A 17,485-nucleotide genomic window follows, 5' to 3' on the forward strand; every position below is an offset into this window, starting at 1 on the left:
TAGAGTATTTCTTCCCACAGTATATATTTTCTCTCACAACAGAACAGTGTGATTTAAGTTCAAAATTGGCACTGTGTAAGAGGCATCTGTCCGTGGCTTTTAGGCTTTTTTCACTGTTTTATTATTGCTTTTCTTTGTAGAAGTGTGGGTCTCTGTTGTATGCTCTGCAATGAGGGTGATTTCAATTATGCAGCCACATGGAACACAAAATGTAGGTTAAAGCAGTCACTGTAGATTTACTCACACAGACGGAACCTTCCCCCAACATCCTCCACTTTTCTTGGGTTCTCAGCCTCTGTAAGTAAGTCATATCAAATAAGTAGGGCTGCATTTATCGATTATTTTCTTCGCGATTATCGTATCAATTATGAAGTGTGTTTTTTTCATTCAATGTTTTATATACAATATCAGTGAATCAACGTAAACATTTCATAATAGTTTTTTGTAATTGACTAATTGACCCAGCCCTAACAGTGTTGCATGAAACTAGCTAATAGAATTAATACGGTATGATTAATTCTAACACGACTAGCGACGGGACCGCAATGGGCCGTCTAAAACATAATCTTTGCTTAGAATTGGACGGAATGATTTAGATCAAGAGTTATACATGTTTTAAGATTTTCAATGTCATCCGCTAAAATGGGGGGGAACATTTTCGATGACGTCTCAACCGGAAATAACATCGAATGTTGCGCAACAGACGCTCCCAGCCTGTGTAGTGATGCGATCGGTTTTGACATCAATAAATCTCCGTCCTTTTATTAATCTCCGTTCCGGGGCGACGAGCGTTAATAATTGATATAGGACGGAGAACTCCGTTCTTGCCGCCCGGGGTGCTAAGAGTTACTCAATGTACTGTAGTGCTACCGTACAGCAACACTGTCACAGACAGAAGTTCCCTTGTTCATGATCTCTCTGGGGTTCAGAGGCAGATGTTGTGTGTGTTGCATTGGGAACATTAATTCTGACATGGCCTACACAACACATTGCACAGACTGCAGACTACACCAGCACACAGGACAGGACTGTATTGGATTAGAGCGGACAACACGCTGGAATGAGACTGAAATGAGATGTATTGGATGCAGGTCAAGAACAAATTGGCCCCAGAAGAGTGCGTCTGACACTGACATGACAATGCGATTCAGCCATCACAATCTCACCCCTGCAGAGCACACAGGCAATGAGATAATGAACAACATACTGCATAAGAGAACCATTTCTCAACGGTCCTGTTGTTTTTTTGTAGGTGTGTAACAAATAGAACTTATCGATCTAATCCTAAATTTAAAACTAAAATCAAATTGGGCATGTCATTATGGGTGAAATGTTTCAAAACAAATAGGGTTTTCTGCCTTTTATTTATCAAGTGAAGACTGACAGGAAAGAGGGAGAGAGAGAAGGGGAGAGACATGCAGCAAAGGTCGTCATGAACGGGACCTGAACACGTGACGCGCTGTCAGGCCAAAACCTATATGTGGCATGCGCCTGGACAACTTAGCCAGCGGGCGCCCCAAAATTAGCAACATGTTGTGAGCTTGTAGAGATGCTTTCTTCCACAATGTTTGCACTAGACTACACCCATAGTGCAGTACTTTGATGCACCCCTACATTCCATTGAAACCATGTTATTGTGAGATTGGGCCACGGATGGCAGCATTAAACCTACATAAGTGTGCTATCTCAGTACATGGGTCTGACTCTGTTTGAGTGTTTGTATGTTAAAGCTGGACAACACTGTTCACATTCTCAGACTAGCGCAGAGGTAAACAGAGATAGCTGCTGTTACTCATGTCGGGGCTCATGATAAGGACCTGCTGCTCTGAAGAGCAGCACCTGGAACCCTGGAGGAAAACAGAACTAATTTCTCGCAACCAACAGTTGTTGGTGTTTGTTTGTCTTTCTGCTGCTGTTAGCAGTTCCCCACCACTGTTTTCACATGGCTGATGAAGGTTTAGAGGTGCACCTGCACACTGTGTTTGTCAGTCAGGTACATAAATGTGCGTGCGTGCGTGCATGCATGCGTGCGTGCGTGTGGCTCAGGGGTAAAGTGGCCGGTAGAACGGCCGGATGGGAACCGTGAGGTTCCCAGTTCGATTCCGGGCTTCCCCAGAGTTAGTGTTGAAGTGTCCTTGAGCAAGACGCTGAACCCCTAATTGCTCCCGATGTGCAGGTTGGTGCCTTGCATGGTATCTTCCACCATATGAATGTGTGTGATAATAGGTGAATGTATGTGAAGTGCTTTGGATAAAAGCATATCCATATCCACCAAATTTCGTTGCCGGAAATACCAGAAGCTATCGTTGACGAATGTTCACCCCAGAATAAGGACACTGGGGGGCATGGTGGCACAGTCGGTAGCGCTGTCACCTCACAGCTAGAAGGTCCTGTGTTCGATTCCCGCTGGGGCCGTGTTCTCTCCTCTGCGTCATCAGCGCCCATACCCTAGGTGGGGTTGGCGAAAGGGCCTTTCTGTGTGGAGTTTGCATGTTCTGAGGTTACTACCCCCGTGTCCCCTAGGGTAGGTACCCTCACAAAAAATATGCAGTAATCCTGGTCTCTAAACTGCCTCCTCCTGGCCAGCTGGAGCGCCTGATGGAGGGGAAAGGAACTGGTTGGAATAACGTGTTGCTTCCACGCGATATGTCCAACCAGGGAAACTCCCCCCTGTCAGGTGAAAAGAAGTGGCTTGGACTCCTCATGCATGGAAGGAAGCATGAGGTTAGTCCATTGCTCTCCCCAGGTTGGCAGAGGGAGTGTAGCGCCCAGGATTACACTAGACAATTGAGTGAAAAAAAGGGTTACAAAATTGTGTGATAAAAAAGTTCTAAAAAAGAGCGCAAAATGTAGGAATTCAGATGACAGAGGGAGAACTGAAGTGAAAGACAAAGTGAAATATAACATCCATCTCTCTGAGCTTGTGTTATAGGAACATGTGCAGCTGCCACTCCCATCTCTGCTTCTTTTTCTCTCTACCTCGGCCATCTGCTGACTCTCGATCCCTCATTCCAATCTTATTTCCTGTTGCCCTGTCCGCTGTCGCAGTCTGCTCTATGTCAATGTATTGGTCTAATTCAATCTCCACTGCAGTGTAATGACCCATGACTTTCAATTAATGCTTCCCGCCCTCTTGGTCGCCTGGGTCGTGGGCTTCTGAAGAGTTTCATTTCAAAGCCAGATATCCATCTGAAATGTGTTTGATGAGTGCTTTTCACATACTACTATTTCTATTTGATAGTCAGTAGGGAAGCACTGCCCACTGGGCAGTCATTATTTTATCTGTATCTTGACTACAGTACCTACTACCTATACTTTAATTTAACCACGCATTATATAGCCTACCTCTTATGCCCAGCTTTCTGGGTTTGTCTGAACACAAACATTGGCTGATCACCCCATAGCGATGATTGGATTGGCTGAGCAAAGTACAGTACAGTGAAGACGGCAAAAGTGATTGGCCGGAATTACTTTTGTGATGATTTGATTGGCTGAGCACGGAATGTGACGTATAATGATGTATGATGATAATTTTTATTTTATTTAACCTTTATTTAACCAGTAAAAACCACATTGAGACTGAAGTCTCTTTTACAAGTGTGAACTGGCCAAGACAGGAGGCAAAACAAGTGACACAGCTCTGCCAGTAACAAAACAATACACAAGAGCACCCCTCACTTCACACGTGAAGTGAGGGGCGTGATTTATATGTTTGCCTTAGGGAATCTACTGTACAGCACAACATGTTGCATCATCATCATCACCAATGTTGATTTATATGTGTGATTAAGTGTGATTTATATGTGTGCCTTAGGGAATCTACTGTACAGCACAACATGTTGCATCATCATTCATCACCAATGTTGATTGTTGAACCAGACGCTTCAAAGACGTCAGACTTCATGCGCTTCAAAGCCGGCAATGCGTCACAACGCTGTTTTCTCCCATATAATGGAAGTGAACATGGAAGCTTCAAGCACTCAGGCGTGTGTGACGCGTGTCTGGTGTGCCTGAAGCACGTGTGTGAGTGTCCTTATATGTGGCTCGCCAAAGCAATCTCTGCACAGAATCATACCCTCACTCAGTTTTGATTAACTATTTCACCATCTATGCGTACACATTCAACCATGGAGAAATCAACTGATTTCCATGTTTGATTATTGCATTTTGATCAGACTTTTTTATTTGATCGTTTACCTCGATTGACGTCCATTGTCATACAGGAAGCTGGAGCGTGTATTATAGGGATACCTAGTCTGGACCAATGACAGCTGGCTTTGAGCTCGGTTTATGAGAGACCCTGAGCTGCATTTTCCTTTGATTTGTGTTTCATACAAAGTTTCCTTACAGATAGAATAGTCTGTACGGTTTTCAGAGCTCAGCCTCAGATCATCCAATCACTGATTTAAAATGATTGGCTTTCACATGAATTCACTATATTCAACTGAAATCAATAAAACCTGAAATGCATGAATGTTCCCTTTTGATATTTTCTTTATATTGCATTTTACAGTGCATTATAATCGTTTTTGGCTTGGTCCCAGGGCCATGAAACAATTTCCACATGAAAGACTTTTTGAGCTCTCAATTGATCAAATTTAAAAGACAATTGTCTAACTCTAACTAAAACTGGGGTGGTGTAGTAGAGGTTTGTGCAGGACAGTGATGGCATATGAAATGGTCTGGCAGTCACTACATGTACTGTACCAGCATATGTAGTGCATTCCCATTATAACAGAGTCTTCCGGGGCTTCACATAATATAATGTCATCACCTCTCCAGCAGCTGTCACACTTATTGGATTGGTGTTAGGAGATCGACGCACGTCCTTGAGGGGTTATGAGCATGTGTGAGAAGGGTGTTGTGTGCTGTGCATACAGTAGAGATGTACACACACACACACACACACACACACACACACACACACACACACACACACACACACACACACACACACACACACACACACACACACACACACCTACAGTAGATATTCCATTTTAGACCATTATAATATACTCAAGCCACCAACAATTTGCATCAGCATAATGTTCAGAAGCTTTCAGATCATAGTCATTATCACTGTGCTGTAAATCAACACAGATTGGACAGCATGAGTACCATTACTACTCTATTATTTGATCACCACTAACTTGGCACAGTGCATTGTGCAATGAACATTTACTTGACACAAAATATATAGAGATTATCAGATATGCGTGTCCTAGGTTGTATAACCTTGGGTAACGACGAATGTCTGCTGGTGATCATTTGTTTATCACATACCCATGGCAGTCTTATTTATTAATCACGCTGAGAAAGGCACATTTGATTGAATAAATAGATTAACATTAGGCTACTGTCAACATGGAACTGCCCAGGCGAAGGAAATGGTAGGCCCCACCGGGATGACATATGGCAGGTGTCGGCAGGCCTCTGCCTTGTTGATATACAGCTGTTCTGTAAGCAGTTGAAGGCTGCTGTATTACGCTTTGTATTTTGGGTCCTTTGCATCTGTGTCTCCTGAATCATGAATTCTACCTCACCATCCGTGCCCGCCTGCCCGGGAGATTTTGGCCCATGTTGCCCATTACCGCCTGCCATGATGTGACGCCATTTCTCCCTCCAATAGGCCGGTGATGCACCCCCCCCCCCCCCTTTATATTAGTCATGACAAGTTTAGCAGCCACTGTAATTAGAAAAGGAAAGACTTGAAAATTCCTGGAAACAGATCGCATGGTCCCAGTTGGTCTTCCTCATTAGAGATGCTTCTTTAAGTTGTACGGGGTCACTGAATATTTCTTCAACATCAGCCTCTGTCTCTGCATTCTTCAGGTCATCCCTTAATTCCCCTTGTTTGCTTACTTTTCACTCTCGTCATCCTTTTTTTACATCCCTTTCTATTGCTCGATAATTCGGTTTTCACCTTCATCTTTCTCTTTTCCTCTGGCTTTTTCCCTCATTTATCTTCTCCCTCTCTTTCTCTGCTAAGGATCTAATTAAAGAAACTCTGGTTGCCTGCCTACTGTATATATAATTACCAAAAGGGTCCGTCCGTTCTTTACTTAGCAATTAGGAGTGGCATTCTTCTGCTTGCAAATCGGCTAATTAAGCCTTAAGGACAGCGAGCTGATTGAAGTCGCATTAAACATTAGGATGAGTCAGGGATGCCCCTCCTCTGTACACACTTGGGACAGGAAGCAGAAGTAGTACATTCTAGAGTGGTTGCCATGGTAGCAATCACATGATATTGGATCCCGTACTTTGGCTGTCTCTCTGTCACTCAGCATGTGTGATCATTTACAACATAGACAGATATAGAGCCTGCATTGATGCAACATTTCTCTTCTAGGTTGCCTATTATTTTGACTGTTAAAGCTCACTCTGTTGAAGACAGAACAAGGGCCAAATAGAGGTAGTCACAGCTCCTGATTAGATAGATCCCTGTGTGGACTTGTCATTATGATTGATGATGTACCCAGCCGACCTAGTGCTTGCCTTGCAATAATGTCGCTGGTTTGATGCTGCACAGCACACTGTTTTAAACTTTGGCAGGGACCGAAAGCTAAATATTGTGCATTAGTAGTGCATCAAAACATTAGAGCACATTAAGATAACTACATAAAGCAGTCAGTTTCACCATCTGTAATCAGTCAACGTCTGTCCAGTCTGTAGCCAAATGTGGCATACCACACCATTGACTAAACGTGCTGTTAGACTGAGTAACATTCTGAGCTTTCTACAGTACTGTACTGGTCTCTTCTACACCGTAAAATCCTCAGTGTAAATGTATCAGTTTGTAACTCTGAAAGTATGCAAATGTTGGCTCCAGTTGTACACTTTCAGAGTTATATCGAGGATTTTACCGGTGTTGTGTCACATGGCATAACGTAGCACCTCTATTCTGATCAGAGCAGCATTTTCAGCCTCTTATGGCATCAGTGCTTTCATACTCCCTAAAGGCCGCTAGCATTTTGGTTCTGCTGTTGCAGAGATGTTTCTGTGATGGAATCATAATAAATAGTGTAATAGTGAGACTAATGCCCTGCAGGGAAACTGTGTCATGCAGTATGATAACTCAACGTAAACTTCAGGTTTACGTTGAGTTATCACAAGTTCACACTTGGTAGGCCAGGGAAATATTATCGATATTGGGATATGGGACATCGTCTGATATTTTGGATATTGTGATATGGAACAATTTAATTAAAATGTTTTATATGTTGTCATCACAATACAATATTGAGCTATTTAGTAGGAAATATTGTGATATTTTATCCCTTAGTCCTAACACTAGATATAAAGAAGAAGGTGAAATTATTGTGTGCATGCTTCTCACAAATTGTAGTTCAGTCAGGACAACTCATGAATGGATGTAATATATTTTTATTGAATATAAAACGAGCAATATATTTATGATGGTTTGGCGATGAATTGGATCTGCTTTTTATGTACTCTGATAAAGCACATCAGTCCCGACTCCCAACCATAGGGACTCCGAATCCCCCGTACATAAACAGCAGATCCACTGTGGTGGCAGGTGAGCAGCAGTGTCTGAGCAGTGGTGAGAGCAGCAGCATGATAGTAGCAAAGCAAGCAGGAATGAGCAGAGCAAACTTCCAGATTAAATAGAGCGGTCTGAGAATGGAATGAGTGTGTGATTGGATGAGTGAATGTGGACGTGGAGTTGAGGCGGCCCAATGGACAGCCGCCAGCGACTGCACTGAGTTTCGCTTTGCGCATGTCTGTTTACATTGAATAAAGAAATGCAAATGTTCGTACATGAAGTGTGTATGAGTGTTCATAGTCCCTTGTGCAAATATGCATACAGAAGTGTTTATTTGTTTATTGAGTGAGTGTGAGTGTACCAATAAAAATGTAAATGAGTGCATAAGACCACAAGTTGCCGTATTGAACAGGTTTACGATCATGTGCGGTTGGGGCCGACACCTGTTCAGCAGGCTGATGGCATGACTGTGGAAGCTGTTCCTTAGTCTGTTTGTTCAGCATTTAATACTGTGGTGTCGCTTGCCTGACGGTAGCAGCGTGAACAGATTGTGGCTGCGGTGTCTTGGATGATCTGTTTAGCCTTGACTACGCAGCACTGGCTGGATGTACGCCTATATGCCCTGGAGGGAAGCTCACCTCCAATAATGTGCTTGGCCGTCCTCAGTCACACCACCCACTGTAGCGCTGAGCGGTCCAGGGCTGTGTAGTTCCCATACCAGACACCACCCACTGTAGCGCTGAGCGGTCCAGGGCTGTGTAGTTCCCATACCAGACACCACCCACTGTAGCGCTGAGCGGTCCAGGGCTGTGTAGTTCCCACACCAGACACCACCCACTGTAGCGCTGAGCGGTCCAGGGCTGTGTAGTTCCCATACCAGACACCACCCACTGTAGCGCTGAGCGGTCCAGGGCTGTGTAGTTCCCACACCAGACACCACCCACTGTAGCGCTGAGCGGTCCAGGGCTGTGTAGTTCCCACACCAGACACCACCCACTGTAGCGCTGAGCGGTCCAGGGCTGTGTAGTTCCCATACCAGACACCACCCACTGTAGCGCTGAGCGGTCCAGGGCTGTGTAGTTCCCATACCAGACACCACCCACTGTAGCGCTGAGCGGTCCAGGGCTGTGTAGTTCCCATACCAGACACCACCCACTGTAGCGCTGAGCGGTCCAGGGCTGTGTAGTTCCCACACCAGACACCACCCACTGTAGCGCTGAGCGGTCCAGGGCTGTGTAGTTCCCATACCAGACACCACCCACTGTAGCGCTGAGCGGTCCAGGGCTGTGTAGTTCCCACACCAGACACCACCCACTGTAGCGCTGAGCGGTCCAGGGCTGTGTAGTTCCCACACCAGACACCACCCACTGTAGCGCTGAGCGGTCCAGGGCTGTGTAGTTCCCATACCAGGTGCTCTGGATGGTGCTGCTGTAGAATGTCCTCAGGATGTGGGGGCTCATCAGAATTTATACAGCCGCCTGAGGCTGTACAGAACGTTGTTTGGCCCTGTTCACCATTTGCATAGTATAATAGTATATGTGGCCCATTTTGAGAAACAAATATATATCAGGTACAGTTAGATTTTAATGTCTCCTCTCAGAATACAACCGTTTTAAACATTCCTATGCTGCTCTAAAAAGTTGCAAGTTAGTATTTGTTGTATTACTCACTACTCACATCAATAAATACCTTTCAAATCACCGCTGTTAAGTTTTGCTCTGCAGTTTTCATTAAATTGATGCTTCAGGCACTCGGTTGCTCTGCCTTCTATGTGACTGTATTTCCTCTGATGAAACAAATTAGCATGTAAATTGTATGAATAATGTGCTTATTTGCTAAATAGTATTAGAGTCGATATTTGGCCCCAAGTGCTAAAGTATTGGTTTAACACAAATTTGAAATGTGAAGCTTATTGAAGGCAATGCCTCTAGGAATAGCCTGGCTGCGGGCATATTATTGGTGTTGGCATGACATATCTTTGTGGAATTGTTTTTCATTCCAAGGCATGGGGCTCTGGGTTCTTGGCCTCCACAACTGGAACAAATGACACCCAAATGGAACGTTTTTTTTGCCATCAGTTGGATGCAACTGTGGGTCTGTTCAGTGCTGTGGTGACTTTAAAGGGTCTCTGAGGATCTGTTTCCGACTCTGTAGAATATAATGTAAATGGTAAAAGTTAATGGGCAGGATGTTGATGCATTTCACTGCTATTGATGTTTGCTCGTGCTGTGGCAGACAGTCACTGTACATTCCCCTTATCCCTAAACATATTTGCCATATTTTACTATTTTGAACTATCCAATATACATCATCGACACGTGAGCTTGTAGATCGGCTATTTGAACTATTTTAAAAGGTTTTTCAAAATAGTAAAAAATGGCAAATAAGTTTAAGGGGTAAGGGGTGGCACAAGATATAGCCCTAAACCCTTTTTTTGTTAGGTTTAGATTTGTGTTGCTGATACTGCAGTACTTTTGAAAATCCAACACATTTTATCCAGTGGGATCTGCTAAATGCCTACATTGTTATCTTAGCCTTCATCATGTTCCTTAGAGATCTGGTGCAGTAGTGTGAACTGTGAAATGAATGCAGAAAATTCATATTAGGGTGTTGTTCCGCTTTTGGCATTTATCTCATTTGTTATCATTTTTTTCTTTTACCATCTCAATATCTAAACCAATCTTGTATGGGGTTGAGGGGTTTGCGCTCTCTCTGTGATGAATATGTATTAGCCTAATTGTTTGTCCCTGTCCCTGTCCCTGTCCCTCGCAGCCCGTCTTGTTGTGGTTATGCAAAATGTCAGGTGAACCAAGTGCTACAGTATGACTGGTGCTATTGCATTGTGTATGACTGGTATGATTTACCGGTTTGTTTATGAACTCATCCTTCTTAACATGCTGCACAGACAACCTTTGAGACTATAAATCCCTACAGTATGTCCTTCAATGTCCACTAATTCTGTGCCTCTAATTCTGTTCTTTCCAGGCTGCCAGCTCAAACTGTACCAAACACAAGTCCATGACTGTGAACTTCACCACCAATGATGGACAAGAAAAATGGTGAGGATTCTTTTATTTATTTTTTACTTACAGAAGATTACTCTCCACTGTTCATACATCTTTGATAAGGTTGTATACTTTATGCACACCACAATGAGGTTAAACATCAAATGTTAAACTTTCATTTCTTCCCTAAATCTGGCCAAATTGCTTCTATCTAAATTACTGCCATCTTGTGCTAGCTGTCCTGTCTCATGAGCAGAAGTTGACACGGCACAAGGTTATGCATACAGATGAGTATATTTTGGTGCAATCACTGCATGATAATTACATCTCAGTATGTAATATGATTTTACATAATGAAGCACTGTGTGAAGTTCACACAGTGAACCACAGAGCCTGTCTGTGCATAAAATGAATAATAATTATAATAGTTATAACCTTAGATTTGTCTCTTGGTCACAGTCACATACATGATTTTAATTACTTTGATTGAATTGATTATTTTATAGATTTTTGTTTTATTGTATCCTGAAAAGTACATTTGTTGTTACAGTCTGTTGATAATGATTATAATTATATGTAATAATTTTTTTGTTTTACAGCGAATGGCTTTCTGTCCCAGACCGGTGAGGGAGGAGGTCAGAGGAAGCAGCTACCCTATTCAGTTGAGACCCCTTATGGCTTCCACTTGGATCTGGACTTCCTCAAATATGTTGATGACATTGAGAAAGGCAACACCATCAAAAGGGTACACATCCACCGCAAAGTCAGGGGCCCCAAGTTCAGCACTCTGCCCAGGAACTTCAGCCTCCCTGGGCATGGACCCAGGCCTGCCCCCAAGGAAAAGGACACTGTCTGGTCTGGGACCTCCACCCTAGGACCGAGGCCCAAGTCCAGGGTGGCAGAGGTCCAACAAATATATGACTTCAGGCCCAGCGATGGTGGCACAACCGGCCTGAGCAGCAGAGGGACATCAAGCCAGGTGTCTACTTATGCCTCGGCCAAGCTAAGAGAAGAAGGTGTCATGGGGGTTCGGAGTCAGGAACAGCATCTCCTGGGGCTTCAGAGTCGGCCAAACTTGCTCCGAGCCTCAAGTATGCCTGTCACTGCCCAGCATCGGAAAGCCTCTGACACTGGTAGCCCAGATCGTGTGCTGGGCACACCAGAGAATGGCTCGTCTGAGAATGTGTTCCGTGCCTCGCCGGACATCACAGAGAGACGCTCTGTGCCTCAGGAACGCGTGGGACTACACCAGCAGATCACAGTGGCTCTGAAACGGGTTAGAGAGCTGGAAGAACAGGTCAGAACTATCCCAGAACTCAAGGCTCAGATTTGCTCACTGAGAGAGGAAAGGGAAAAGCTTCTGCTTCAACTCCAAGCACAGGTCAAGGCTTCTGTCCTATCCTCTAACCCAGTTCCAAGTACTGAACTGGGAACATACACTCAGCCCCAAGGGGCTGGAGCTTCAGGCTCCCTGTCAGTGGAGCAGTCAATATACAAGGAGACACAGAGTGTAGCACAAAGCAGTGTATCGCACAGAGAGAGGGAGACACATGAATCAGTACAGGAACGTGAGAGCCAAGCACAGCCATTAGAGGAATCAGACCGCCACAGAGAGAAGTTAGGTAGTCGGATAGAGCAACTATCACAGGACATAACTGTGCAGGAATCAGAAACATATAAAGTAGCCGAAGCTTGCAACAAGGATCTAGCTAATGTCCACCACCTGCAGGAGAAGCTAACGCTACTAGAGGCTAACCTAACCAAGGCAAGCCAAGACTTGGAGAGAACCAACTCACTTTTGAGTAATCAAATAGAAGAGAATAAGCTTAAAGAAGTGAAGATACTGCAGCTGAGTGAGGGAGTGAGAGTGGAGGTGTGTACGACAGAGAGAGACGGCAGAGCGAGGAGGGCGAGTGTGGACAGAGGGACAGAAACGGAGAGAGTGGCTATCATCAACCAGGAGACAGAGACAGAGTCTAGTAATACCATTGATAAAGGAACAGATACAGAGAGGATTTGCATCAAAGTATGTGTGTCCAGTGAAAGTGTTGTTAGTGTAGATCAAGGAGCAGAACCTGGAAGTGTTAGTCATGGTGAGGAACCAGAGATAGAGGCTGCTGTGTGTCCAGTAAGATCGAGAGCCAACAGCGTTGATCGGGGCACAGAGACAGAGAGAGTTGACACTCAGGATCAGGTGACTGAGACGCCGGTAGCAGAGAGTGTTGACCAGGTGACAGAGACGGAGGTGGTGACGGATCATCCGATGAGGCCGAGGGCCAGAAGTGTAGACCGGGGGACAGAGACAGACAGGGTGAACACTGTGGACAGGGTGACAGAGACTGAGGCAGCAATGAGGACAGATCAGCAGACAGAGACAGACAGAGACAGGCGGCCGGGCAACAATCCAGTCCGAAATGTGGACGCGGAGAGTCAAGTTGCAGAAAGTGAGGCCGGTCAAAGCATAGTGAACAGTGATATTGTGTTGAGTGAAGCTGTGAGAGATGAGAATGCAATTGAAAGAGATGAAAAAGATAATGTAGCCAGTGAAACTGTAACCGTGGCAGAGGCTGATGAGGAGCATTCTGTTAGAGTTGAGAATCTGAATGAAAGAGATGATAAAGATAAAGTATCCAGCAACACTGTGGCAGTGGCAGAGGTTGACACTGAGCGTTCAGTCAGAGATGAGAATTCGAATGAAAATAAAATAGTCAAGGACACTGTGGCCATGGCAGATGTTGACAAGGAGCCTTCAGTTATTGTTACAGAAAGTGTAGCCAATCAAAGTTTAGGTCCAGATGAGGAAGGAGATTACAGGCAAACAGGGGAAAGTAGAGACAAGAAATCTAATGTATTGTGTATTGTGACAGAAATTGTTGAAATTGTTGAAACCGTGAAAGTTGCTTCTGAGAATGAGGAGAAGCAGCCAACAGTTGAAATAGCTGAAACTGTGCAAGTTCCATCAGAGAATGCAGAGAAGCAGCCAACAGTTGAAATAGCTGAAACTGTGCAAGTTGCATCAGAGAATGCAGAGAAGCAGCCAACAGTTGAAATAGCTGAAACTGTGCAAGTTGCATCAGAGAATGCAGAGAAGCAGCCAACAGTTGAAATAGCTGAAACTGTGCAAGTTGCACCAGAGAATGCAGAGAAGCAGCCAACAGTTGAAATAGCTGAAACTGTGCAAGTTGCACCAGAGAATGCAGAGAAGCAGCCAACAGTAGCAATAGTTGAAACTGTGCAAGTTGCACCAGAGGATGCAGAGAAGCAGCCAACAGTTGACATAGTTGAAACTGTGCAAGTTGCATCAGAGAATGCAGAGAAGCAGCCAACAGTTGTAGACAATGAGGCAATGAGCATTGTGACCAAAGAGACTCTTGTCACTGAGGCTGTGGTAGTAGTATCTGAGACTTCAGTTATGAAGACTGTTGCTCCAGTGAGACCTCAGAGAGGCCGGAGGCCCACACCTGAGCAGCCTCAATCACAGCCCCAGCCTCAATCACAGCCCCAGCCTTCACAGCCTCAGCCTTCACCGCCACAGCTTCCGGCTCCACCCCAACGTCCACGTAGGGGATCCAGTGAAACTCAATGTCAGCTACCTGAGCCACAGAAGCCAACGCATACTCAGGCTCAGGAGCAGGCCCCATCTCAGTTACAAGCTGAAGCCCCTCCTTGTCCACACAGGGGATCCAGTGAGACCCAAATTGAACAGTCTGAACCTCAGACATCACCGCATGCTCCACCTCAAAGGCCTCCTGGGGAACGTAACATCATTCAGGAACTGTCAGAATCCCAGATGCAGGCACAGGGTGTGCCTCAGGACCCGTGTTCAGGGCCAAGTGAATCTCAAACCCAACCACAACCAGCCCAATCCCAACCCCAGCCCTCTGCCCCCCAGCCCTCTGCCCCCCAGCCGGACACCAAAGATGTCCAAACCCCACGCAGGGGATCTGGTGAATCCAAGTCGTCTCGTCGTGGATCTGGTGTGATTAAGGCCCAAACTGTCCGCCGGGCATCAAGTGAGGCACAGCCTCCATCTCAGGGCCATCCCAGGGGCTCTGGTGAAACTAAGTCCCTTCGCAAAGGTTCTGGTGAGTCACATCCCGCTCGTAGAGGTTCTGGCGAGTCACAGTCTGTGCGCAGAGGCTCCAGTGAAGGTGCCCAGCGACGTGGTTCAAACGTCGAGGCCCAAGCCTCCCGTCGGGAATCAAGTGGCTCCAGTGAGTCTCCAACTTCTCCTGCAGCTCTGGGTCAGGTTGTAACCAGGCTAACAGGCTTGCTGGGGGAGCAGTGGGCACAGCTGGGTAGTGGTTCTGGAGCTCAGCAGGGGTCCAGCCAGCAGGAGAGTCTCGGCACACAGAAGCAGACGGTTGGAAAAGGAGCATTGACGGGGAAGGTAACTTCAGCCAAGCCTGCTGGGAAATCAGCAGCAGCAGCAACAGGAGGAGGAGGAGCAGCAGGGAAGCCAGCAGGGAAGCCAGCAGGAAAGCCAGGCCCGTCCAAGATGAGCTCTATTCAGAGTCAACTAGTCAGCTCCCTCAGTGTCCTCTCTGCCTTCTACTCCCCAGGACAGAAAGGTGCAGCATCCAGCAAACAGCAAGAGCAAGGTAGGCCTGTTAATCATGTATAGATGATCAGATTCAATAAAATATCCCCAAATGACCTCATACACTCAACTACATGGGAACATGTTGTGATGATGAAGTACAGTGTTCTTCATGTTGGGTTATGGAAATGTAAAATGTATTTTCTGTTTGCTAACTAGCACCAGAGACGGGGAGTCCCCTGTTACTGAACAAACACTCTATAGCTATTTATCTAAAAAACAAAAAAGTGTTTTAGCTACAATATTGTCCTTGTTTATAGTTCAAAGTTTCCCTCTATGCCATTTCATCCAGACTCAGTACTGATATTTCCTCTACTCTGTGTGTAAATGTCCCTCTTTCACTTTACAATCTAGGACAATCTTTCTTTTCAAAATCTTTTTATTCAGGTTTTTGTAACAGTAGCCCAGGGGAAAGTATTAAACAGACATATAAAATATAAAAATAAAACTCAATCCCCTATCCCACCCTCCCCCCACCCACAATCCCAAGGATAGTCGGAAAAACAGTCTGGAGGAAATAAAATAAATATATATATATATACACATACACAAAATACATGCATACATAATTACAAAAAATGAAAATATAATAAAATAAAATGCAGATTTTTCATAGCAGAGCAGATTTTGTTTCTGGCTTGGTGGCTTTCTGCTATAATGAAATTAACGCTGAACTATGATACTCAACCTCTTGAGGCTTTTCAAAACACTTGGATATTCCCTTCAATATGCTGTTATTATTTTCAGCCTGACAGAAAGTGAAATGCCATCAACCTTGTCATTTATCACCTCGCCAATGATGATTTCCCCCATAAACCGCTCTGTTGAAACTGTGCCAGCGGGACTAGAGATTTATTTTCTTCGTGGCCTGACTCCATAGATTTCTATATTTTATCCTTCAGGGTTCCTGTCTTGGCCATTAACATTATAAAAGTATATAGTGCACTGCAGTAGATATAGACACAAACACAGGACAGAAAGAGGGATAGAAAGAGATCAGTCTCCATGTCAGGAGTCATATTTTACTCGATATCACCATATTGTAATAAAATGGTAAATGGTAAATGGTGCATTTATATAGCGCCTTTATCCAAGGCACTTTACAGAGATTGTGCATTACATTCACCCATTCACACACACATACATACACCGATGGCAGCGGAAACCATGCAAGGCACCAACTAGCACATCGGGAGCAATTAGGGGTTCAGTGTCTTGCTCAAGGACACTTCGACAGTAACTCTGCGGGAGCCCGGGTTCGAACTGGCAACCTTACGGTTACCATCCAGGCACTCTACCCCTGAGCCACCGCCGCCCCTGAGATAAGATAGGCCAGGGTTTATTTGGCCAGGGTTTATTTATTTGATTTGTCTTGGTTTTGAAATTCCAAAACTCTTCCAAAGGAATTCCTCCATTGACAGTTTGAAGGCTAGACTAAATCTGCTTTCCTTTCCTTTCCTTTCCTTTCCTTTCCTTTCCTTTCCTTTCCTTTCCTTTCCTTTCCTTTCCTTTCCTTTCCTTTCCTTTCCTTTCCTTTCCTTTCATACTAGCTTAAGTGTTTGGACTTGTGTGACCTGGATAAGTTACATGTATGCCAAAGTGACATCCAGTACCTAGAATGCCCCACTCAGAAATCTTCCGCTTTTTTCGGAAGTCGTAATGTTTCCCAAATAAATTGATGACCGGTTTTATTATTCCCATTACTCTTTAGCAACCAAATTTGAAAAATGCTTAACGGCATAATGGCCCTATGGAAAACTCACTGGCACTGCTAATGTACCCTTTGGCCCCGAGTCTGGCAGTAGAGCACTCTGTGTCTGCAGAGTTTCCGATCACACAGGGGATGTACTGTATTGTCCCTCCCTCCCATAGCATAAGCAAAGGTGAGGCAACACATGTTTCTCAGCACGGGCTAAAATGACACGGTTGGATGGCTTCCAAATCAAATCAAATATGTATTCCCTACTTGGCACACCTTCTCAGCTCATATGCACGATGCGCGCACACACACACACACACACACACACACACACACACACACACACACACACACACACACACACACACACACACACACACACACACACACACACACACACACACACACACACACACACACACACACACACACACACACACACACACACACTTCCCCTGACATCTCCTTGTTGTGTTTGTGGCCTACAAGCTAAAGTATGAAATATCTCTTCCATCACATTTTATAGTAGTTCGTTTTAAGTTCAATGGGTGTGTGTGCGTGTGTGCGTGTGTGCGTGTGTGCGTGTGTGCGTGCGTGCGTGCGTGCGTGCGTGCGTGCGTGCGTGCGTGCGTGCGTGCACAGACATATGCTTTGGTGCATGTTTACGCATCTTT

At 45.0% G+C, this 17,485-nt stretch overlaps 1 protein-coding gene across 3 annotated transcripts in view; it reads left to right on the forward strand.

Moving 5' to 3' along the window:
* Nucleotides 1-17,485, forward strand: part of kank4 (KN motif and ankyrin repeat domains 4) — a 92,273-nt gene that overhangs the window by 62,504 nt on the left and 12,284 nt on the right. For all 3 annotated transcript variants that reach the window (XM_079506357.1, XM_079506358.1, XM_079506359.1), the window contains 2 exons: nucleotides 10,493-10,566; nucleotides 11,112-15,113. In XM_079506357.1, coding sequence (XP_079362483.1) covers nucleotides 10,548-10,566; nucleotides 11,112-15,113 — 4,021 coding nt within the window. In that variant the 5' untranslated portion in view covers nucleotides 10,493-10,547. The remainder of the gene's footprint in view (nucleotides 1-10,492; nucleotides 10,567-11,111; nucleotides 15,114-17,485) is intronic.

This window comes from Electrona antarctica (assembly GCF_951216825.1).
Source record: "Electrona antarctica genome assembly, chromosome: 7".
Taxonomy (NCBI): Eukaryota; Metazoa; Chordata; class Actinopteri; order Myctophiformes; family Myctophidae; genus Electrona; species Electrona antarctica.